General features: G+C 39.0%; 1 protein-coding gene across 1 annotated transcript in view; it reads right to left on the bottom strand.

The window, feature by feature from the left end:
• PRTG (protogenin) overlaps window positions 1–20,132 on the bottom strand; it is an 85,902-nt gene that overhangs the window by 5,184 nt on the left and 60,586 nt on the right. Inside the window, 4 exon segments of the mRNA XM_076348659.1 lie at window positions 3,624–3,794; window positions 4,556–4,683; window positions 6,397–6,583; window positions 7,129–7,224. Of these exon segments, the coding sequence (XP_076204774.1) occupies window positions 3,624–3,794; window positions 4,556–4,683; window positions 6,397–6,583; window positions 7,129–7,224 (582 nt within the window).

Raw genomic sequence — 20,132 nt, 5'->3', positions numbered from 1 at the left:
CCAGTTAGACAAAATCTGTGGGCACAGATTGAGGTTTAGACATTGGGACCTACACTTTCTTCCCAATACCACCTCCAAATCTTGTTCGAGGATTGTGATCACTTTCATACGTTCTAACCTGCTTACACAGGGTACAGAATGAACACTGGGATTGCCTTCTTGTCCCTTCTGTCCTTTCTCTCCATACTGCTTGAACACAGCACTCTGCGAAGTGCCAGTATAGTTCAAAACCAAGAGTCAAGTATTGACTACGATACACAGCATACTAATCCTAAATCTAGCGCTAGCTGCATTTCAGTGTGAGAGTGTTTATGTTGTGACTGTATCTGTGAGGAGATGCTCCAAGGATTAACCAGACCTTCAGGCAGAGAAAGCAGAATGTTAGACCTCTCTCATATACTAATCTATGTGCCTCTCCTAGACCCACTGTGCCATGAATGTGAATGAAAATTGTCATAACAAAGTAATTCAGGTTCAGTTTATCAAATTTCAGGTCTAGTTGGTAAAATGAACACGACAGATTTGGAAGAGTACATTATACCATGCTTTTAAAATAAAATTAAACCCTATTTAGACCTGTGTAGGCTTCCTTGATTACTGTGCATCTAAGCTGTGCTACTAAAAATATTACAGAAACCATCTCTCTCACATGCTAAGGATTCATTTCCTCAAGTCCCTGAAGGCAGGAAAAACAGATTAAGAACATAAATAGGATTCACTTGCATTGTCCTTAGACAGGCAAAACTCCTGTCAAAGTCAATGAGAGCTTTGCCTGTCCAGGGACTGCAGACTGCTGCTTAAAATTCCAATTCCTTTCTAAAATGCTTGTGTTTCTTTCTACCATAGAAATACATTGCTTTTCTTTCCTTAAATAGTGGCAGTTACAGGACCAAATCTATCCCTTGTTCTCTTTCACATATTCCATTCACTTTTTCTCAGGCTTAAGTCTAAATTTCAACATGTCAAATCAGTTTCAGAAGTCAGAATTTATAGTATCGTGGGAGGGTGTAAAATATAAGGTTGTTTTGTTGACAGAAAAGATTATACATTTGGCAAAAGGGAAGCTACTTCAAAAGCTATTTCAGCTCTTCCATAAAAAACACCATTAGCTGAAAGCATTTGAAGTAAAATGTGAGGTATCTGTAACCAAAGGAGCTGTAATATTTAGCACCAGCGAGGGTGAAAGGTCACGTTTCAATATTACAGGCTCTTTCCCACCAGCTCCTTTCAAATCTGCTGCATTACTAAAGCAAGTAAGCACTTTGTACTGATTTACTGCACACCAAGTGTGCAAAGGCTGTAACTTCTGATCCACTTGAAGAGAACGAGGGAAAAGGGGGGAGGTGGCTGGAAGATAACTCACATCACGGATCAGCAACAAACTGCAGTTATATTTTCTAATTCTGCCATGCCTAACACAAGCTCAGTCAATTAGAGGGTTTTGTTTTTTAAGTTGATGGACCGGTAGAAATTTTCATGCATAAACTAAAGCCCATGCTAGGACTTTTATAGGTGGTAGGGTTGGTTTGTGGGTTTTTTGTTTTGATTTGGTGTTTTTTGTTTTTGTTTTTTTTTTTTTATTTGGGGGAGGGTGTCTTTGGAGGTATGGGAAAGGAATGGGGTTAAGATTTCATAAATCTTCTGCAGAACAAGTTTAGCGTCAAGACAAAACAATGCTATTTATTGCATAGGGTTAGCTGATCTAATCAGAATGAATGCATTAAAAAACCCAAACCCTGCTTCTACCTCAAGTTACCTATGAAAGGACTGTCACGGGACTATCACAGTATTTGCCCAATTTTGCCTTTACATACTAGTTTTCTTTCACAGACTTTTTCATCTGTACTTTAACTAAGAGCGTTACAGATTGTCCTAACGTGTCAAGATGCCCGAATTCCATGCCATGCCTCAAACCCTAATATATCTGTCAAAATACAAAATTAGCGACCCTAACATTGACGGACATAGTAATACACTGAGATTTATAGCTCTCCATTTGCTCATTCCCTCCAACACTTTTAGTATGGGAACACATGAAAACGTTTACTGTTATTGCCATCCCCTCATCCGAAATATCTATGGTAAAAGACTATTTGAGATGCTGTTCAGTTTCACAGCCATGGCTGAGCTAAGTATATACCTGAAAGCAATTCAGCCACTTCACTGCATACAACAAATACAGCGTATCATCACCAGAATGACAAGATTTATTCTTCAAATATAAGCTCCCTGTGAATTTAAATCTGCTGGGTTTTTTAGTGAGTAAAAATTAATATTAAATTGGTCCTTTAATGTGACAACTTTACAACACTGTTTCTTTCAACAGTTTAATGGGACTTTATATCACTGTTTCTTTGAACAATTTTAATAGTGAAAAACCATGGGCTCAATCTTCCCCCTACAGTTAGACCTCATAACTAGAGACTCGTTATTTTTCACAAATTTTGCTTAAGATTAATAGTCATTTTACTGTTATTCTTCACAGCTGACCATTCTATTTGAGGCCAGCCTGACAAATACCATTCTGCTCCAGCAAAGACAAAGCGGCACTGCCATCTTTCAAAATGGCTGTTGGTCCTTCGTCTTCTCTTCAGGAGCAGCACAAAGGACAACCACCGTCATTGAACTAAAACAGTTTACTCTCACTGATGGCGAAATGAATTGTCCTCTGCATGCTCGTTAAGTTTTATGAATTTTTCTCCACAGAAAATTTAAAGCCTCACTCTCTGCTGACAACTAAGCTTTCAGCCATGAAACAACACAGAACAACAAAATAGTAACTCTTCCTGGGCAATCCTCTTAAATAAGCTACCGAAGCACATGACTACTCTGTAACACTGAGCTTCCCTCTCTGGTTTAATACATTATTGGAACATTATCTCTTCTGAACTGCCTCTGTCTATTTTGGCTACCAACCGAACAGTAAATGCCTTTTTCTTTTTTTCTGGTTATAGTAGAAATCCGTTCTTGATGCAGCTCTTCAAATCGTAGTATTATTCTGGAAAGTGCCTATAAAAATTTAGACTATAGCTGCATCTAATCACAAAGATGTGACTGCGGTTTATATCACCATACCTGAGTTACTGTTAGATTAGCTAGCTGGGGCTCCGCAGGAGAATACAGCCAGAGAATTAAATTGAATTTGCAGAGCAATTTACTGGGAGTAGGGGAAAGTTCATTAAGCAAACTGAGCTAACTGGATCGGCAGTGATCGAAAGAAACATATAAACCCACACAGCCACATTTATAAATTTATTTCTGGAGAGCAAGGCATCTCAGAGACTTCAGATTTGAAAGAGTGCATTTACAAAATGAAACCGTCACAATCATGGTTACAACAGAACTCCGATGGATGTAATTGGATTTACGAGACATTTGGGTTCACACACACACACTGAGCTCCAAAGCAACACAGACAGCCCCTCTCCCCTCACCTTCTGAGTATTAATTGGTTTTTAATACATTTTCATCACAACCATGGGAATAATTCTAAACTAATTATAACTTTTATGTGAACATTTATATGAGTTTCTTATTGTAGCCCAAGGGAGTTGAAAGTAACAAAGCATCTTATAAGTAGCATCACTGTTTCTCCAGTTCATAGGTTTATGATTTTAGTTTACCTTCTCTGTGCAACACTTGCCATTCCCCAGCAATCCAAGACTTCCTGGATGCATAAAGGATAGTATATCGTGTAACAACTGTTTCAGGACCATCAGGTGGCTTCCAGGAAACCAAAGCAGTATCATCCTCTATCAAAGTCACCTTCACTCCTACTGGAGGGCCAGATGGTGCTGTGAGAACAGTAACACAATGCTATTAGGCTAACCTAATTTACATGCAATTAAATTGCTTAGAAAGAAACTGATGTGCAGACCTAATGGCTACTGCTACATCCCAGATAAACAACATAAACAAACACATACTGCTCTTCAAGAGAAACTCTCCTGTTAACTCTGATCCGGTCAAAGGCTTAGATTTTTAAAAGCGCATTTCATGTTTTTCCTTCAACTCCAGAAGGAAACAGTTACTGACAAAAAACCACATCATTACCCTGTGAACAGGTACATCCCAAACATTGCAGTGCTGAGAACACGAAACTGAAGTTTTTGATTTTCACTGACCAAGCTGACAGAAAAGCAAACCAGCAGCTAGAGCAGTAGATGTGTAGTATTCTTACAGTTTCTAAAGCTTCTGCTTTTTAAAATATGTTTTCATAATGCCTATGAATCAGCCATGCCTCTTCAATACATATTTTAATTTTTTTATTCAAGTTATTTCCATTCAGTGGTTGCTAATGGTGTAAGTATATCACATTTTATATAAAAATCATTGCTGATTTTAGGTAGATTTTGAAAAAGAATTTCACAGTTCCAAAACAAAGATTTTCCTGACAGCATTTTTCTATCTCTCACCAAGAAGAGCAATATCTGTATCTCAGAGGAAAGTATTTCTTTCTCCTACAGACAGCTTAAAATTAATAAGCAATTTTTCAGGCCATTTGGTTTACAGAGCTTTCATTTTAGAACCATGTGGTCCTCTCCTAGTGCCTTACCTTCTGGAAGGGTAGTATGGTAGACTACTGGACTCCAGGGACTGGAGAGCTGGTCCACGTGCAGCCGAACTGCAAATTCGTACATGGTTTTTGGCTCAAGACCTTGAACTAACATGTGAGTCTCTGACCTGTACAGATGAAGGAATAAAATAAATTTAACAGCAGCAGTTGACTTGAAGATCCCAAACTCAAATGATCTCTCTTAGTCACTGTGAGTAGATTCTCACTGTCAGTTCAACACAAGACAAACCAGTTCAAGTCCAGACACGTGGTCCATCTGCACTGTCTACCTGAAAATGTAATTGTACTAACCCTGGAGCTCTCTGGAGGATACTATGTCTGCTGTCAGTTGACTTGAGCTCAAGTTTTTATAAAGGTTGTTTCGACAGCTGACGCACAAGCAAGTCCAAGAATATTATTGCCCAGATCACCAATAGGTATCCCAAACTCAGCTCTTTCCACATTTGTCCATGCTTCAAGCTGGAGTAACACTTAAACCACAACCCGCACCACAGCTGAAAAGGCACATGCTGTTGGCCCCATCAGCTATTCCTGCATCTGCTTCTCAGTTCACAGAACAGACATAGGCTATGTGTGCAACTTCCTCTTCCACTTATGGCCTCTATCACCTCATGTTTAGGTGATCTCTGTAGAATATGAATGTTCCCTACTCATCTTGTAGTCATATTTGGTAATTTATAAATTGTAAAATTGATTATATTAATAGTAATATTGCAGTTTACGGTTTGATCACAAAGTCAATTGTAGACATTCTGCTTTATTTTGATTCTCGGGGTGGGAGGAAATCTTTCATATACACCAGGGTTAATTCCGGGTGATAATACCCCAGTCGAGATTAAATCTCAATTTAAAATGGTGTTACTCTACAGATATTGCTTTATTAATCTCATTTAGTATTTTCACCTTCCATACTGCAAAGGCAGTCACCAATATTTGCAACGGTCTCATCCTAACACAAAAAGCAGCATTCATTGCTTTGCTCCATATTGCACACTAAGAATTTTACATGGTGATTATACTGTGTCTAATCGTTAAGTCAGGAGTTATACAGCAGGGGATGCGCTCTTTGAAGAGAAAACCATCGAGGTTAGGATGGAAACTATCTTTTAAGACAGCATTTTTCTTATTTAGAACGCTTGAGTAAACCCAAGTATTGAGGGAGCTACACACATATGGATTCCCTCAACATATGAATGTTTACACTCCCAGCATAGGCAGTCACAACGGAGCAGTCTTCTGCTCCTGTGCCACCTGGGCAGAGAGTTGAACACCAAGCCTAGGCAGAATTTCTTCCCTGTTCTGCCATTCTGTGGCTCATGCATTGCTTATCTGAAAAGTAAGCTGTAGTTCCTACTCAGCTTTCTCCTAGTGGGGTGCCACACACTCAGGAATGTGGCATTCCCATAATAACGTGCTCAACCCCTCAAAACTCAAAAATTCTTGTTTCCAGTCTTAAAATCAGACACTGGACTAAGTCTCATCTTTGCCTAGACAAGCTACCTACAAAATAGGTATTCTCTTTTGTTTGGTTGAAGAAGAGCTTAAAATTAAATTCAACTTAGCTAAAAAGCCACTAAAAATTCAAGAGCTTGTCCAAGGATCCAACACAAGGATCACAGGTAGAGAATTAAGCTGTTCTATGGACACATCTTAAATAACCCAAGAAACAGAACTAGCAGCCACTGGGCAAAACACACAGTCCTCTAAGGGAGATAAAAGTTGTTACAGCAAAAGGCTTAAGAGAGGGCAGGAAGAGTAGAAACTGAGTGGGAAGGATCTGGAAATGGGAAATGAAGATTCATTAGTAGCGCTGCACTTACGTTTGAAGGTAGAGAACCAGAGAAGCATTCTGCAGCCCCACTGGGTTGCAGCGGATTGTGTAGTTAATGACTTGCGCAGATGTAAAGGCAGGCTTTCCCCAGTGAAGGTAGATAGAAGATGAAGTGTTAGCTTTGGCATAGAGGTGGTGAGGAGGTGGTGGCGGTGGCACCATGCGATCACGGACAGCTGTTTAAAACAAAAAAAGAGCATGAATTATTTAATGAACCGTATACAGATACTGGTAAGATTAAGAGACAGGTCTGAGCCCACAGGTTTAGATTCAAATCTGCCGCTACTCAGCACTACCTGGTATTCAGACCCAGGAATCTGGTTCAAGCTATTAAAGATCCCTCCTAACCCAATACATGTCACATTACTTCTGTAGTCCCACTTGTTTAGTCAAAAACAAAGACAAAACTATAAACAGAGACAAGGGAGAGAGATAAATCTCTCATAAGATACATGATACCTCACTGGTTAGATGATGCAGACAATCCAATAGGAGGAAAATGTGCTTGGTAGCTATCTTGTTTCCTCAGCTGCAGTTCATGAACACAGGAGACTGTCTCAGTTGCAGGATGACTAGGATAGTATTTGTCAGAGATATGATCTTTCTGGTTCTCTGTTTTACACTGAATTAATTGATTATTTATAGGTTAAAAACACAGAGCTGCTGGGACCTTGAAACAGGTCAGCTCTTAATAAATTCTTCATGTACCTACAACACTTACAGACACATCCTGGAGTGCTGACTGTTTGGTCTGCCTGATAACCTTCTTCCATGCTGTTATATGCCAGCAGCCTTACATGATACTTTCTTCTAGGATCTGCACAAAAAGAAAAGGAATAATTAGACTCAAGGAAAAAAAATAAGGATTTTCAGACTTCTACAGATGGTGAGATAACTTGATTCTCCTGCAAGTTTGGTTCAAAAATCATCTGCTACAGTCAGCAGACTGATGAATGGGCTGGATGCCTGGAAGCCTGTCCTTTCTCCAGCTCTGCGAATTTTCCTGAATCTTTGCCCAGACTGCACTAGAATCAGTCACATATCTCCCAGTCTTGTTTCCGGTAGCCTGAAACCAAAGTTTGTAACCGAAATCAGTGGGAGTAGGATAAATATCACCTTTCTATCTGTAACAAAATCACACCTTCACAGCTACAGAGCTAGATTTAATAGTATTATTCAGCATATTGAAAGCACTTTCAGTCTATAACAAAGATTTTCTAAAACAAACAGCATGAGGTCCACAGAAACCAATATTTATTTCTGGATAAGCAGGCTGTAATGAAGCAGGGCAATCAAAGCAAAGGCAGGAAGACAGGACCCAGCAAAGAAATGGGAAATGTTTTAGTTCTGGGTTCCAAGAGGAGATATACTGTGAAACAACAGTGATTGTTAGTAATGCCTTTGACTCACAACTTCCACTTCCACATGTTTGCTTGAAAGCTGGTTCTGGCATTCCTAGAGGGTCACTGTTCCTAGCTTGAAGAATCTCCCTATTTCCCTTTCTCTGGCCATGTCTCTGGGTACCCATATTGCAGTTTGCTGCTTCTATCAGCTTTGTTAGTGACACACAGGCCTTGATCCAAGTGAAAATTTACTACAGAGAAATGAGTTAGGAAGGGGCTTTGAGCTTTCTGTAAGTGGAGATGGTGTGGGGTACCCCCAGATGACATGGCTTCTCTCATGAAATAAACAGGAACAAAAATCCCTGACATTTCTTCACCACAAGTAGGACTTTTGTTTACATCAGATCGTTGGCTCCCTCTGCAGTCTCTGCACCAGCAATACAATCTTAACTTGATTTGATGTTTCTGTAAAGACAGCATAGTAATTTCATAATAATGCATTTTGTAAAATCTTTTCATATTTATTTTGAAATAGACAAACTTTTTGTGCTGTAGTTGCCAGCATCAGCTTTAAATGAGATATTGCTAGGTAGAGTTTACATCTCTATGTATGTTTATTTTTAAAAGACGATTTTACCAAAATCTAAATATAGGTGTAAAGGAAAAGGGGCTCTTAAATTTGGATTAAAGTATTTCTTTGATGTGTTTAACACTAATGGTAGAATAGGCAAGAGGAGCCCATTCCCGTTTTTCAAATAGACTTTCACATCACAAGTAGACAATATAAATAACAAAATGTCAAAAAATGAGGGTTTTTTAAACTAGAGTAAAATTCTCATTTGCTTTCAAGTTTTTTTTTTTAGTTTACAATATCCCTTTAACAACAGATAACATCAGTTGTTCCTAGCCAACAAATTACAATCAGAGAAAAGGAGATGGACACAAACACACAGAATAACCTTAAGCATGTGATAAAAGAAAATATGGAATTTTAATATTGAAAATTCAGAAAGATAGTAAGATATTACATGTAAATCATTGCAATCTCTTAAAAATTTGTAAAAACAAAAGACGTGAAAGGAAGGTGCATTTAAAAACACTGAGCCCAACCAAAAAAGATAACTGTGCTTCAAAAGTACCAAGTGATTTGAATACACCAAAATCAAGTTGTGGTGACTTATCAAGGCTAATTACAGCACGCATCTCAGAAAAGCAGAAATATATACCTTCCCAGGCTTCTTAACCTGTGGTAGGAATACATATGTTTAGCACATAACTGAAATATTCAAAAACAAAGCCAAAATTTAAAAAAGAGGCCATCAAGACCTCTTTAAGATCTCATTAGGATTATGCTTTGGAGGTTGTTAAAACAATTGATTCTCCCAACCATTCTTAGAAAAAACTTGAATTCAGGTACTATTTAGCAGACCCTTGAACAGATTCCACATAAACAGGCGGCATCCAACCAGCCAAGTGTCACAGTCTATCTTTTTCTTTACAAGTTCCTGCAGAAGAGACCCCTGCTGCATTTCCGCAAGACACAGGATGACAGACACGACAATTTATCATCCTGCCGAGCACCTTCAAAAACTCTGTGCCCTTTGAAAGTGGTCACCCAGAACTGATCATCTTCACTGTGAAATGAAGAATAGCTAAGGTCTAGTGCCCTGCTGAGCTGAATGAGGAGCCTGTGAGGTCTGTTTATCCTCACTGCCTTTTTTTTTTTTTTTTTTTAAACCTGAATTCCTCATTAACACTTGATTGGGGAGGAGAGGAAGAATAATGGGATGTGGAAGAAAGGCAAAAATGTAACTCCCACAAAAAAAATTCAAATGTTTTGAGAAAAACACATTTTCTAAATCTTATTTGAAGTGTCTTTAATGCTCTCCACTTAGAAAAAGCACAATGTTGAATACCATTCATCTTACTCTTGTGTAATACAAGACGTTTCAAAAAGAATTATCTTTATATAGAAGAACCTGTTTAAAAATAAAGTCTCTCAACTAGTCTCTACCAGCTAAAAAACAAGGTTATTTCCACTTCAGGACATCATGGTTCAATTGGTAGCAAGACTAGTTCAATCCAAAAGCTATGTCAGAATTTTTAAGCTGTCACACATTACTGCTTCTATGGTTGAAAAACCATCTGCTGGTATCTGTAATTGAAAGAGCAACTGAGGAGGGCTGCATTATGTACTGGCCTAGAAAATCCTAAATGTTATAGTAATCCAAAAAGGACAATATAAAAGAATTTTAAAGACAGTGTACTGAGCAGCGAAAGAAACTGATGTGAAACTTGCTTCACGGATTACACATATAACATTAGTGAAGACCAATTCAAAGTACCCGCTGAGATGCTGTTCCGTGTTGATCATAGCTTCACCATATGCAAAACAAGATAACCAATAGCCAAAGATCTGCCTCCAGTTCCAACAGATACTTGCACACTATTTGTTTTATGAAGTGGTGGAAAATATTTTTTTGTTTGAAGTAGCTTCTGTTTCAAATATTTTTAACAACTGTTAGTTTCGTTTACAAGCTTATGATATGATTTACTCCTCAATGGCAATCCCAGTACAAACTCGGCATAAACACTTTCATCTGTTCATCAGCTGGATCAAACATTCAAAGCCAGACATATCCTTAGAGAGAAAACAAACTTCAGGAGCTTTCTTATCTTTAACCAGCATAGGTATCCTGAATAGTTTACACATAAATCATTGATAAAAGATTGGGGATAGCATGGCCACCTGGGGGGCTGACAGTCTCAAATTTAGTGTATGCCATCCACGCACATTATACAGCAACAGGAGGCTTGAGAGGCTCAGAAGTCAGGGAAGCAAGTATTGAGGCCATCAGTCATGCTCATAACAGACCCAGGAGTAACACATCTTTCCACAGAAGATCACTGCTATTCAGAAACAAATTAGGTGCAGTGATTTACTCAACCCATTCAACACACAAATTCCGTTTAAGTAAAAAAAAAAAACCTCACATCAAGATTTCACCTCTGCATTTTCAAAATTTCTCTGAACAGCTGGCAACACTGAGTCATTTCAATTAATTCTCTTGCAATTGCCAGTATTTGTGTAGTGGTTGAAGGCTCGTTCCCAGACCTAAGGTGAACAGGAACAATTTTGTAGCCTATTTACCAAGTGGGTGAATTTTTTAAGGTTAATTTGTTTCTGTTCAATTTGGTTTGGGTTTTTTTCAGTGCTGCTGGCATTAGGTTGTTGTAAATTAAGTGTCACAGCACCTACAGCTTTTTATTAGGCATTTTTATTGTTACTACTTAAATCAGCTGGTGGAAAGGACAGAAAAACTACACTGTTTGTACAAATCAAGAGGCCAGCACTGATGTTGATATAAACATGCTAGAGCTAATTCATAAATTTTATTACAAGAGTGCCTCTGGAGTACACAAAGACTGTCTTAAAAGACATTATCAGCTGGATGTGATAAGCTGGCACAGATGTTCCAACCCTGGTTTTGTGACAAGTCATTTCATTTCCCAGCTTGGAGAGAACCACAGCTGCTTATCTGTCTGGACACAAGAAACTGAGAGAAACTGCAAAAATATCGTGAAGAATTGAGACTTGATTTATTAGCAGTTCTATTGCTCTACAGTTCATTGGAACATCCACGTTTTATTGCACCAGCTCAAAGTCATTCAGTATTCTTTACTACTGCCTTCAGCCTTGCTTCTATGTAAATCTTCCATCTCTCTTTCAGTAAGGGGAGAAATTGCTACAAAGCAGCTGTCAGTCAGAAATACTCATATTCAGATTTTCTATTTTCTTTTCCAAAACCTAAGATTTTAATATGTTCAAATTATATCTATTTATTAGTTGAACATGGATTAAACATACCGAGTCCAGTTTTCAAAGCTTAGGAAAACATAAATGGTCTAGTAAATACATACACAATGGTAGGCAAAAGCAACTACAGAGTTGCTCTTCTCACACCAGAACTAGTTTTAGTGTATGTTGGTGTATTCCATGGAATTCCATTGAGTTACTGTCTCAAACTTAGTTCTTCGGTTCTTCCAAAACATTGAGACAAATACAGAAAAACATAGAAAACAATCTGTCATTGTTCCACAGTAGAATAAATGGTGCTTCCATTGACCCTTACTGGCCTCTGAAATATATCCACTGAAAACCTAGGTTTTGCTGGGATGAATCCTATAGCAGCTACCATTATTTGGAGGAAGGCGGCAGGGCGGTCCCCTGTTTTGAAGACATTTCCCTAGTGATAAAGGCGACATGGGGAGAGGATGGAACATCTCTCCAACCAACGTGGGTTAGTTCCATCTGGTAGAGTTATACCTCATTACTGCCAGATGGTGTCCTCATGCACTTCCAATGAACACAGCTGGAAAAACTAGAGGCATCAAAGATTAAATGCCTGTATTAGCAGTTAAACAACTAAAACGAAAAATGTGCTTCTAATCACTTTGCAGCTGGTGAAGTACTTTTTAATGCAACTACCTCATTCTTAAATGACCAAGATTGCACAGACTGAACTTTTACGAAAAGTTACTAACAACAATAAAGTCACTTCCATATTCACAATGGAACAAAAATTCCATTCTCAATACATTCTATTACATAATTAAAACCCTCTAAGCTTAAAGCAGCACGACACTAACAACACAGCCAATGAAAAATTCTAATCCATATATAATTCCATCCTCCCTTCTCAAAAGAATACATAGAAATGCATATGTCCTGATTACATTTTAACACTATCTTCAAATCAGTTTCTGCAAAAGACCAAACTGCGTTTATCCCATTCATAATGGGACATTCATAATGTCTTCATACGACTCTTCTATTCCAGGTAAATTTATAGCATTAAAGATAAATATAAAACCTGTAACAGCAGGTTCCACGACCACATTGTACACACAAGACACACTGGGTAACTGTTCATTCAGCTGAAGCTTATATTGAATAGAAAATGAAGAGTCCTAAATCAAGAGTGTTACAGAGCCGTGTTTGCTGATACCAACACAGCCAAAATTTCGACTTTCTGGCAAATGCTTCATAGAAAGCATCTGTTTACAGGCTACTTAGCCAAGGTTACAAGAGAGTGTAATATTGCAACCTCTAAAAGCCCTGTCATTGTTTCCTTCAGCTGCTGCATGTTTGTGAAGCATCGAAGGCCTTGAAAGGAGCCAGAGCAGAGCCAGCAGGTCAGGGCTAGATAAAATTAAGAAAGAATCCGAGGTCAGACCATGAAAGAACTTTTTCCCCACCCCCCCCACCCCTCCAGAACAGAGGGTCCACCTCCAGCAGCCTTTCATTCAGTCCTGGTAAGAAGAGACAGCACTCCACAATCTGGATTTCAGGCTTTTTAAGTCCTCTTTGGGGAGAGGAAAAGATAAGGAAGCCCAAAAGAAAATGGATGGTTTACTATCATTTACTGTTGACTCATTAAGTCTGGATACTGAACATACTTTCATATCTGTTTTGAACATCCCCACTCTCAGCAATTTAGAAGGAAAATATTAATAGAAATAAAAGTATTGGGGGCTTTGTTCTTGTTTCTAAAAGAATTAGGATTGCACAGAATTTCTAGAGAAAAAACAAACAAAAAAGTTCAGCGGCTTGATGTTCTGAGTCGAGTTCAACGACTAGAAACCTAGAAATAACTTCGTAAGCTACATCCAGTATGGCAATTCTAACAATTGGGGAAGGGGATAAGAAAAATATTTCAGTTTTATTCTAGCTTACATACAAAATTTTAAATAATACTTCTTTTCCTTTCAATTAAAGGTATCAAAACCACACTACACTCAGAAGGTTGAAAAAAAGGTTGTTCTAAGGACAAAACTTCTGTGGCCAAATGTCCATTTTTAATTTAGTCTTTCATGCTGCTGGATTTTTTGTGTAACCTACAGGTCCGTTGTTGCGTAGTGGTCCGGCTGGATAGCTCACTGGTCTGGTTTGCCAGGGTGACTGTGCTGCCCCCAAGCCCATCCCTTCAACACAATAAACTCCAGATAATTATTCAAAGCAGAGGCCAGCAGCATGGGCTGCTCTGACATCAGGTCATGGCCTTTGACATCGAATCTGGGGCTAGCCAAAGTCTGCTCCAAGCAACAGAGGTCCAGGGGAATTATTAAGGGGGAAGGGTGGGAAAGGAACAGCACTGAGAAATACTATCCTTAAAAATGTACTTTTGAAGCAAAGTAACGTAAATACAGCAGAAACTTATTAGGAATATAAGCAAATACATTGCAAATATACTAGACGAAAGGGACAGAGAAGCGCATCAAGCCAAACAGTAACATAAAGCCGGGAAGTAGAAGGATGATACAGATTCAGGTCTGTTCCTCTCAAAAGCAGGTATTCCCTCACAGATTTTCAGTACTGGATTTTATTTCTCTTTTGTAAAAAATGCCCTTTATACCTTGCTCGAGTACATATGATTAAGCAAATAAACACAGTTTAGCAATGCTGTTCTAGTATGGTTTCTAAAATCTTGTCAAGGCTCTGGGTATGCAGTTTCTAAGCATTATTACTAGCTTCAGATAATAATATTTAATTACTTCTATTTTTAAAGGAGTTGGAATTTCAATTGATTGCACATTTTGAATAACAACCTTTTAATATCAGATTAAAATAGTTTGAGAGGTTACAAATTGCCAACATTTTACATCTCCTGGTTTCTTTTTCAATTTAAAGGTAACTTTAAACAGTTAGGTGGAACAAAGACTGTGATATTCGTGTTTTCCTTTGCAAACCAAATAACTGAAGTAGCAACTAAGCAATTTGTTCTTTGTACAACATTGTAAAAGTTTATTTTGGTAGAAGCTAGAACATATGACATATGTGAATTGATCCAGCTAAATGGTCTGGCTTTCCACGGCTTTGGATGGCTCTCGCTTATTTGTCTAAATCTGAAAAGGGTCTGTATCCCTTTTGTAGCTTTGTGCTATCCCCTTAGAGGGCCCCAGGACAAACAACACCTCACACCCCCTTGCAGTAAAAACATCACCTCTCCTACTGCCCACCATCAGCAATAGCAGCTTTATACAAAAAAAGTGTGGGGGAGGGCTAGCGGGGCAGGATGAATTCCCAGCATATAGCATTTTGGCCTTTTGGAGACTACGGAAACAAGAGAACTATCTAAAGGCCTCCAACCTTTTTAAAAGAAGTGAAGCAAATCTCAAGGATTTTAAGTTTGCTCAATTTCCTTATGGGCGTAGAACATTACCACTATGCCCGTAATGTTTTCAATCAGTCCCTATGTTTCTCTTGCACTTTAGAGAACTGTTAAATTGCACAAGCAAAAAGCTCTCTTCCAATATTATTCTAACAACACACTCTAAAACTAGCAGACACCCTTATGTTAACTAGCCTGGCTCACCGTTTTCAAAGTGAGCCCTCAAAAGCTAACTTGAAAGCAATACCAGAGGCCTGGACAAACACCTAATTTTGATCTTTTGTGCTCGTCTTTTCTTCTGAGAGACCTTTTCTTTTGTTGCTGCCCAGTAGAAAGCACATAGCTCATTGGTCCTGCTTTGAAAGATGAGAGCACTGCCCCTCAGTCCACCCCTCGGAGCACAATCACTTTAATGGAATTATGTAGCGAGGCCATCTCTGGAAGAAGAAAGGGAGGGCGAGGGGGAAGGGAAAGAGTGTCCAAAGGAGCCAGCAGAGCCTTAATTACCCCCAGTTACTAACACAGCTATGTCCACCAAGAATTCATGCAGTGGTCCAAAAAGGATGTGCCACCCCATACAACAGGTTCCCTTACATACAGCAACTGACCCATGCACGAGTGACAGAAAACCAATCAAACATTACAGTAGAGGGTCAGGGAAAAAAAAAAAAAAAAAAAAAAGAAAAAACCCAAACCACACAAATGCTGCTATAAGCATGCCTCAAAACAGGAGTGTGCTATGAAAGGTTCTTTTTGGTAAGATGGAAGAGACTGAAAAGGTGGTCTCCCCAGTGAAGACCAACATTTCTGGGTTGCAGATAGGAAGGAAGTTCAGATGATTTGCCTGACCTTCATGCTAAGAGGAATGCTTCCAGAAAATGCATCTAAACACAATGCAATAAGCACTCTACCAAGTTTGGTTTAATATCTGTTTAGGTACCAAGCTCTATCAAACATATGCACTGATTGCCTGACATCCAGCATCACCTTACAAACGACACATTTTTACACAATGACAAAGGCAATCTGTTGACACCACCCAAACTTTTCCCTGAAGCTATGAAATAAATTTTCTTTCAGAACCAACATTTTCTGCTGGTCTGTCATGGACTCCCCATGCCATTTTGACCTTTTTGTGGAGCAAAATGAAAACACTATCTATCATTATTTGCACCACAGTGACTTTCTAGGAGGTGCACAGTTTCATTGCAAAAACATCTGTGGTCTGGTGACTCTTCTCCAATCTCAGGCTTTAGGAGTTGTGCTGTTGCAAGCATGACTGCAAGATGCAAAAAAGTTTCAGGCAGGGCAACTAACAATCGGTCTGGCTCTCTCCTCCTTGAAAGGGAAAGAAGGAACTTCAGTAAAACACATTCAAATTGCTAGATGTAAAACAAGTCAGTCATGACAGGAAGACAAACAAAATATATGCAAGCAGAAATCACCACTATATTTTTCTTAAGGCAAATATTGGCTACGTAGCTTATATCCATCTGCATCTATAATTAGGGCCCAAACTTCAGTGGGACATTCTGTTATTGCAGGTGTCAAGGGCCACGTGTGCTCCCACTCACACAGCGCTCCCTTTTATTTGTCAGGCACCAGGTTGTGATGGTGCCCCTACTAGACAGATAGATACATAATCTACACTCTGTGTCCGTAGGCTTGCTGGCATGCACAGTTATGTGAGCACTGAACTATTATTATACAGACACTTTGCACATGTAAATAAAGCAACTGCTTAATGAAGGTCAAAATTTGGCACTCATTTGTTGAATACAGGGTGGAGGGGCAACTTAACCTAGAAGGCTGACAAGTTTTACAGTGAATTTGCTAAACTGACACATTTGTCATAGACTGCCAGTTATGATATACATTTACTGCTTCTAATATGACAGCTCTCGTACTTCATTTGCTGAAGTTAAATCCAGATGCGTTAAAAAGCTTAAAATAAAAGGCTGGCATCAAGCTTCCTTTGTACGCTACTTTTAATGCAAAGTATTCATTGAAAACTCAGCATATAATGCTAAACATTTTCCAATCACACAGGTTAATAAACTAGGAAGCACGGAAGACAGCTAATAGCACTTGTGAAGAGTTCAACTCAAATGCCTTAGCTCAACAGGTAACTTCACCTGAAGCGTGGTGGCACGAGGACACAGGTCTCTCCTTCCTCAGCCATGAAATGCATTGCAGTATCTCTCTCCATACATGAACATGTCTGTTACTTTTCCCTCACTACCTTCTTAGATGCCTCATTCTCTACAGCCTCTCTGACTGGTTGCATATCTTTGACATTTAGCAAGGATATTCATTTTAATTACATTTAGATTATACTGAACAACCTCCCTAGTGGTTTGGCACAGCAGTGTTATTTTTAGCCTTTACATTTTCATGCAGCACATCCCAGACTTCTAAAACATGCCCTGAAGAAAATTTCCATTTGTAATGACAATAAAAGTATCCAGGACCCTACAACGTCCTTGGCTCTAATATGCGCTGCTGTTGTATTCAATGGCACACTGGCATGCGCTATTCATAATGAGTTTTGTGGTAGGAATTTGCACAGAAAAGTTTATTAAAAGAACACAGTAAGTGACAGCTTGTCACCAGGCAATGAAGCCTGATATACTACACACTTACAATCCTTCCTGAATGTTCTCAGTGAGCTTAAATTTGGTACAAATACCCATCTAGAAGGCCAGGAAAATTTGCTTCTCTGTAAAAATTATACTAACTTTTCACCTCCGTACTGATTCCACCTAAAACCATATTTCAGTGGCATCTTGTGTTCATCTCTTTCCAGGCCAGGACTCCGTTCTTCTAAGATAATTCACCAGAAGGATTACTCAGTCTGTATTAGTGGCAGCAGCTGTGCAAGTTAATGTTGTTGTTGCTTTTAGTTAAATAGATGTTAATGGTTTATTTGAAGACTATTTAATTAAGACCAAATTTCTGGAACAGTATTCTTGAAAGCACCATAGACAGATCTTGCAGGTGGTGTAAAAGGGGTCAACATGTGCAATCTGAATTTGGACCTAATATTCTCAGGAGCTCAAATCCTTTACTCAGAGTAATTCTCTGAACTGTGTTCTGAGTACTAATACCCTTTGAAAAAAACGTTGTTTAATGTCCATACAAAGAAGCATCTAAATAAGAAGAGTAGCCCAAAAGATTTCAGGCTTCCTGAAACTTCCAAAAATCTTTTGCTCTTCTGGCTGACAACAGAGCACCTACTATTTCTTTTACGCTTTGTGGTGTTTTGTAAAGACAAAAGCGTATTTTTCCCCCACTTGGAAATGGATTACAACATGTTTTTAATGTAAATACTACTTCCTACAGGTAAATACTACTGTACTTTAAAGGATGCTCAAAATAGCAATAACAACATGGAAAAGTAAATTACAACTTGGCAGAATCTGGAATAGAATTTCACAGATTGTGTCCCTTTTTCCAAGAATGCTTTTTATGTGCATAAAGTATTTTCCATAATTATATACATGGGAATTTGGTCTGGCTTAAGTTTTTCCTTCAAAATGTTTTTCTTTAATTTTTTTTTTTTATAAAAAAAATCACTTCTCATGGGAAGCAATGCTGTTGTCGTCAAAATGTTTGACCACAGACCAGTTGTAATTTAAGTCTTTCACCATACCTGCTGTATTTTTTAATTAGTTTTGTGAAGAACAAGCATTGACTACATGTCAAACATTGTATTAACAAACTGAAAAGTACAGAGTAAAAGACTAGGAGACTACGCATAACCAAGGTTATTTTTGTATCTTTCCTAATGCATTCAAGATTTAAATCCAAGCTATAGTACTATCCTGATTGAAAAAGGGAGAACATTATTTTGATGTAATTCCTCTGCTCATGAAGTTTATACAACACTTAGAAAATGGAAAGCAGTCTGATTGATTACTTAAGTAAAATAAACACACAGCTACTTAACTCTTAGCTAGCTATCTTCCTTTGTACAATTAAAAGGGTTTCCCATCATTAATTCAGTTTTACAAATGCTAAGTTGAGCCTGCAGTTTGATGAGCATTTTAAACCAGCATTAGCCAACACTGCTGCTGAAAGAGGCCAGCCTGCTTCCCCTCACCCTTCAGCCACAACCTTCGTTTGCCGAGTTATTTTTCATTCAGGCCAACTTCCCACCCAGTCCCACACAAATGTTAATGCAAGCACAGAGAAGAGCAGCACAAATTAGCACAAACAGGTACTCAAGGAATGTGGGGTGTTCTCTTCTGAAAAGTGACAGCTTTTTTTTTTTTATTGTTCTCTGAGTTGCTCTTTGATGAACTCTGAGAGCTAAGCGACACCCCAAGGCAACAGAGCAAGCCACCGGCAGAACCACCTCGCTATTCCCAACTGTGGCCAATTGGTTAGGACACAACACAGCCACCATGAGTCCGTTTCATCTTATGCAGCCTGGTGAAATCGTGAACCTCAAACCTATCCACACAAAAACTCCAATGATAGAATAGCCATGTTACGAATTTATTGATAAAAGAAGTTTCCCTCAAGGGGGAGCTGTTATCTAATAGACTGAATGCAAAGCTGGAAATCTGGAAATGTACAGCTCAGTTCTGTCACTGACTTTGGGGCTACCATATCACACTCAGTTTAAAACATCAGTACGTGAGCAACTCCATGAAAATGGCCCTTCTCTCCCTTGTGTTTCAGGTACGCAGTTTATAAGATGGGGCAGTGAACACTCATCCACCTGTGAAACTCTTTGGAATGGTTACAAAGTGCTGGAAGAATGCAGCACGTGTTACTAGCAGAAATAATAGAGAAAAGTGGAAATATGAATAACTGCCTAAAGTGGATTTTTGTCACACTGCTCCAGGCAGCGTGCTTCAGCTGCCTTGCATGGGGGCACAAGGGACAACACAGTCTCAGGGGTCCCACGGGGAGACTCCTCCTGGCTTCAGCAAGGGGGAAGATGACCCTTCAGAGGCAGATCTTCCAACAGGAAGGCTCCAGCAAAAGAGGCAGGCGTAGGCACTGCTGGGCTAGCTGGAGTACCCTGGACTTGTGCCTGCGCTCTCAATCATGCTGAGCAATTTGCTTTTCTGTCCTACAACTTGACGGTGCTTTTGTGCTTTTCTTCAGGTATTTTATTGGGCTGAGTGGAAGCATGATCTGGCTGTCATTTCTGAAGGAGAGGGATGATTATCACTGCATATATGACAGGGCTCTTCCAA

Source organism: Aptenodytes patagonicus, chromosome 10 (assembly GCF_965638725.1).
Source record: "Aptenodytes patagonicus chromosome 10, bAptPat1.pri.cur, whole genome shotgun sequence".
NCBI classification, from domain to species: domain Eukaryota; kingdom Metazoa; phylum Chordata; class Aves; order Sphenisciformes; family Spheniscidae; genus Aptenodytes; species Aptenodytes patagonicus.
This window is presented reverse-complemented; position numbering and strand designations above follow the sequence as displayed.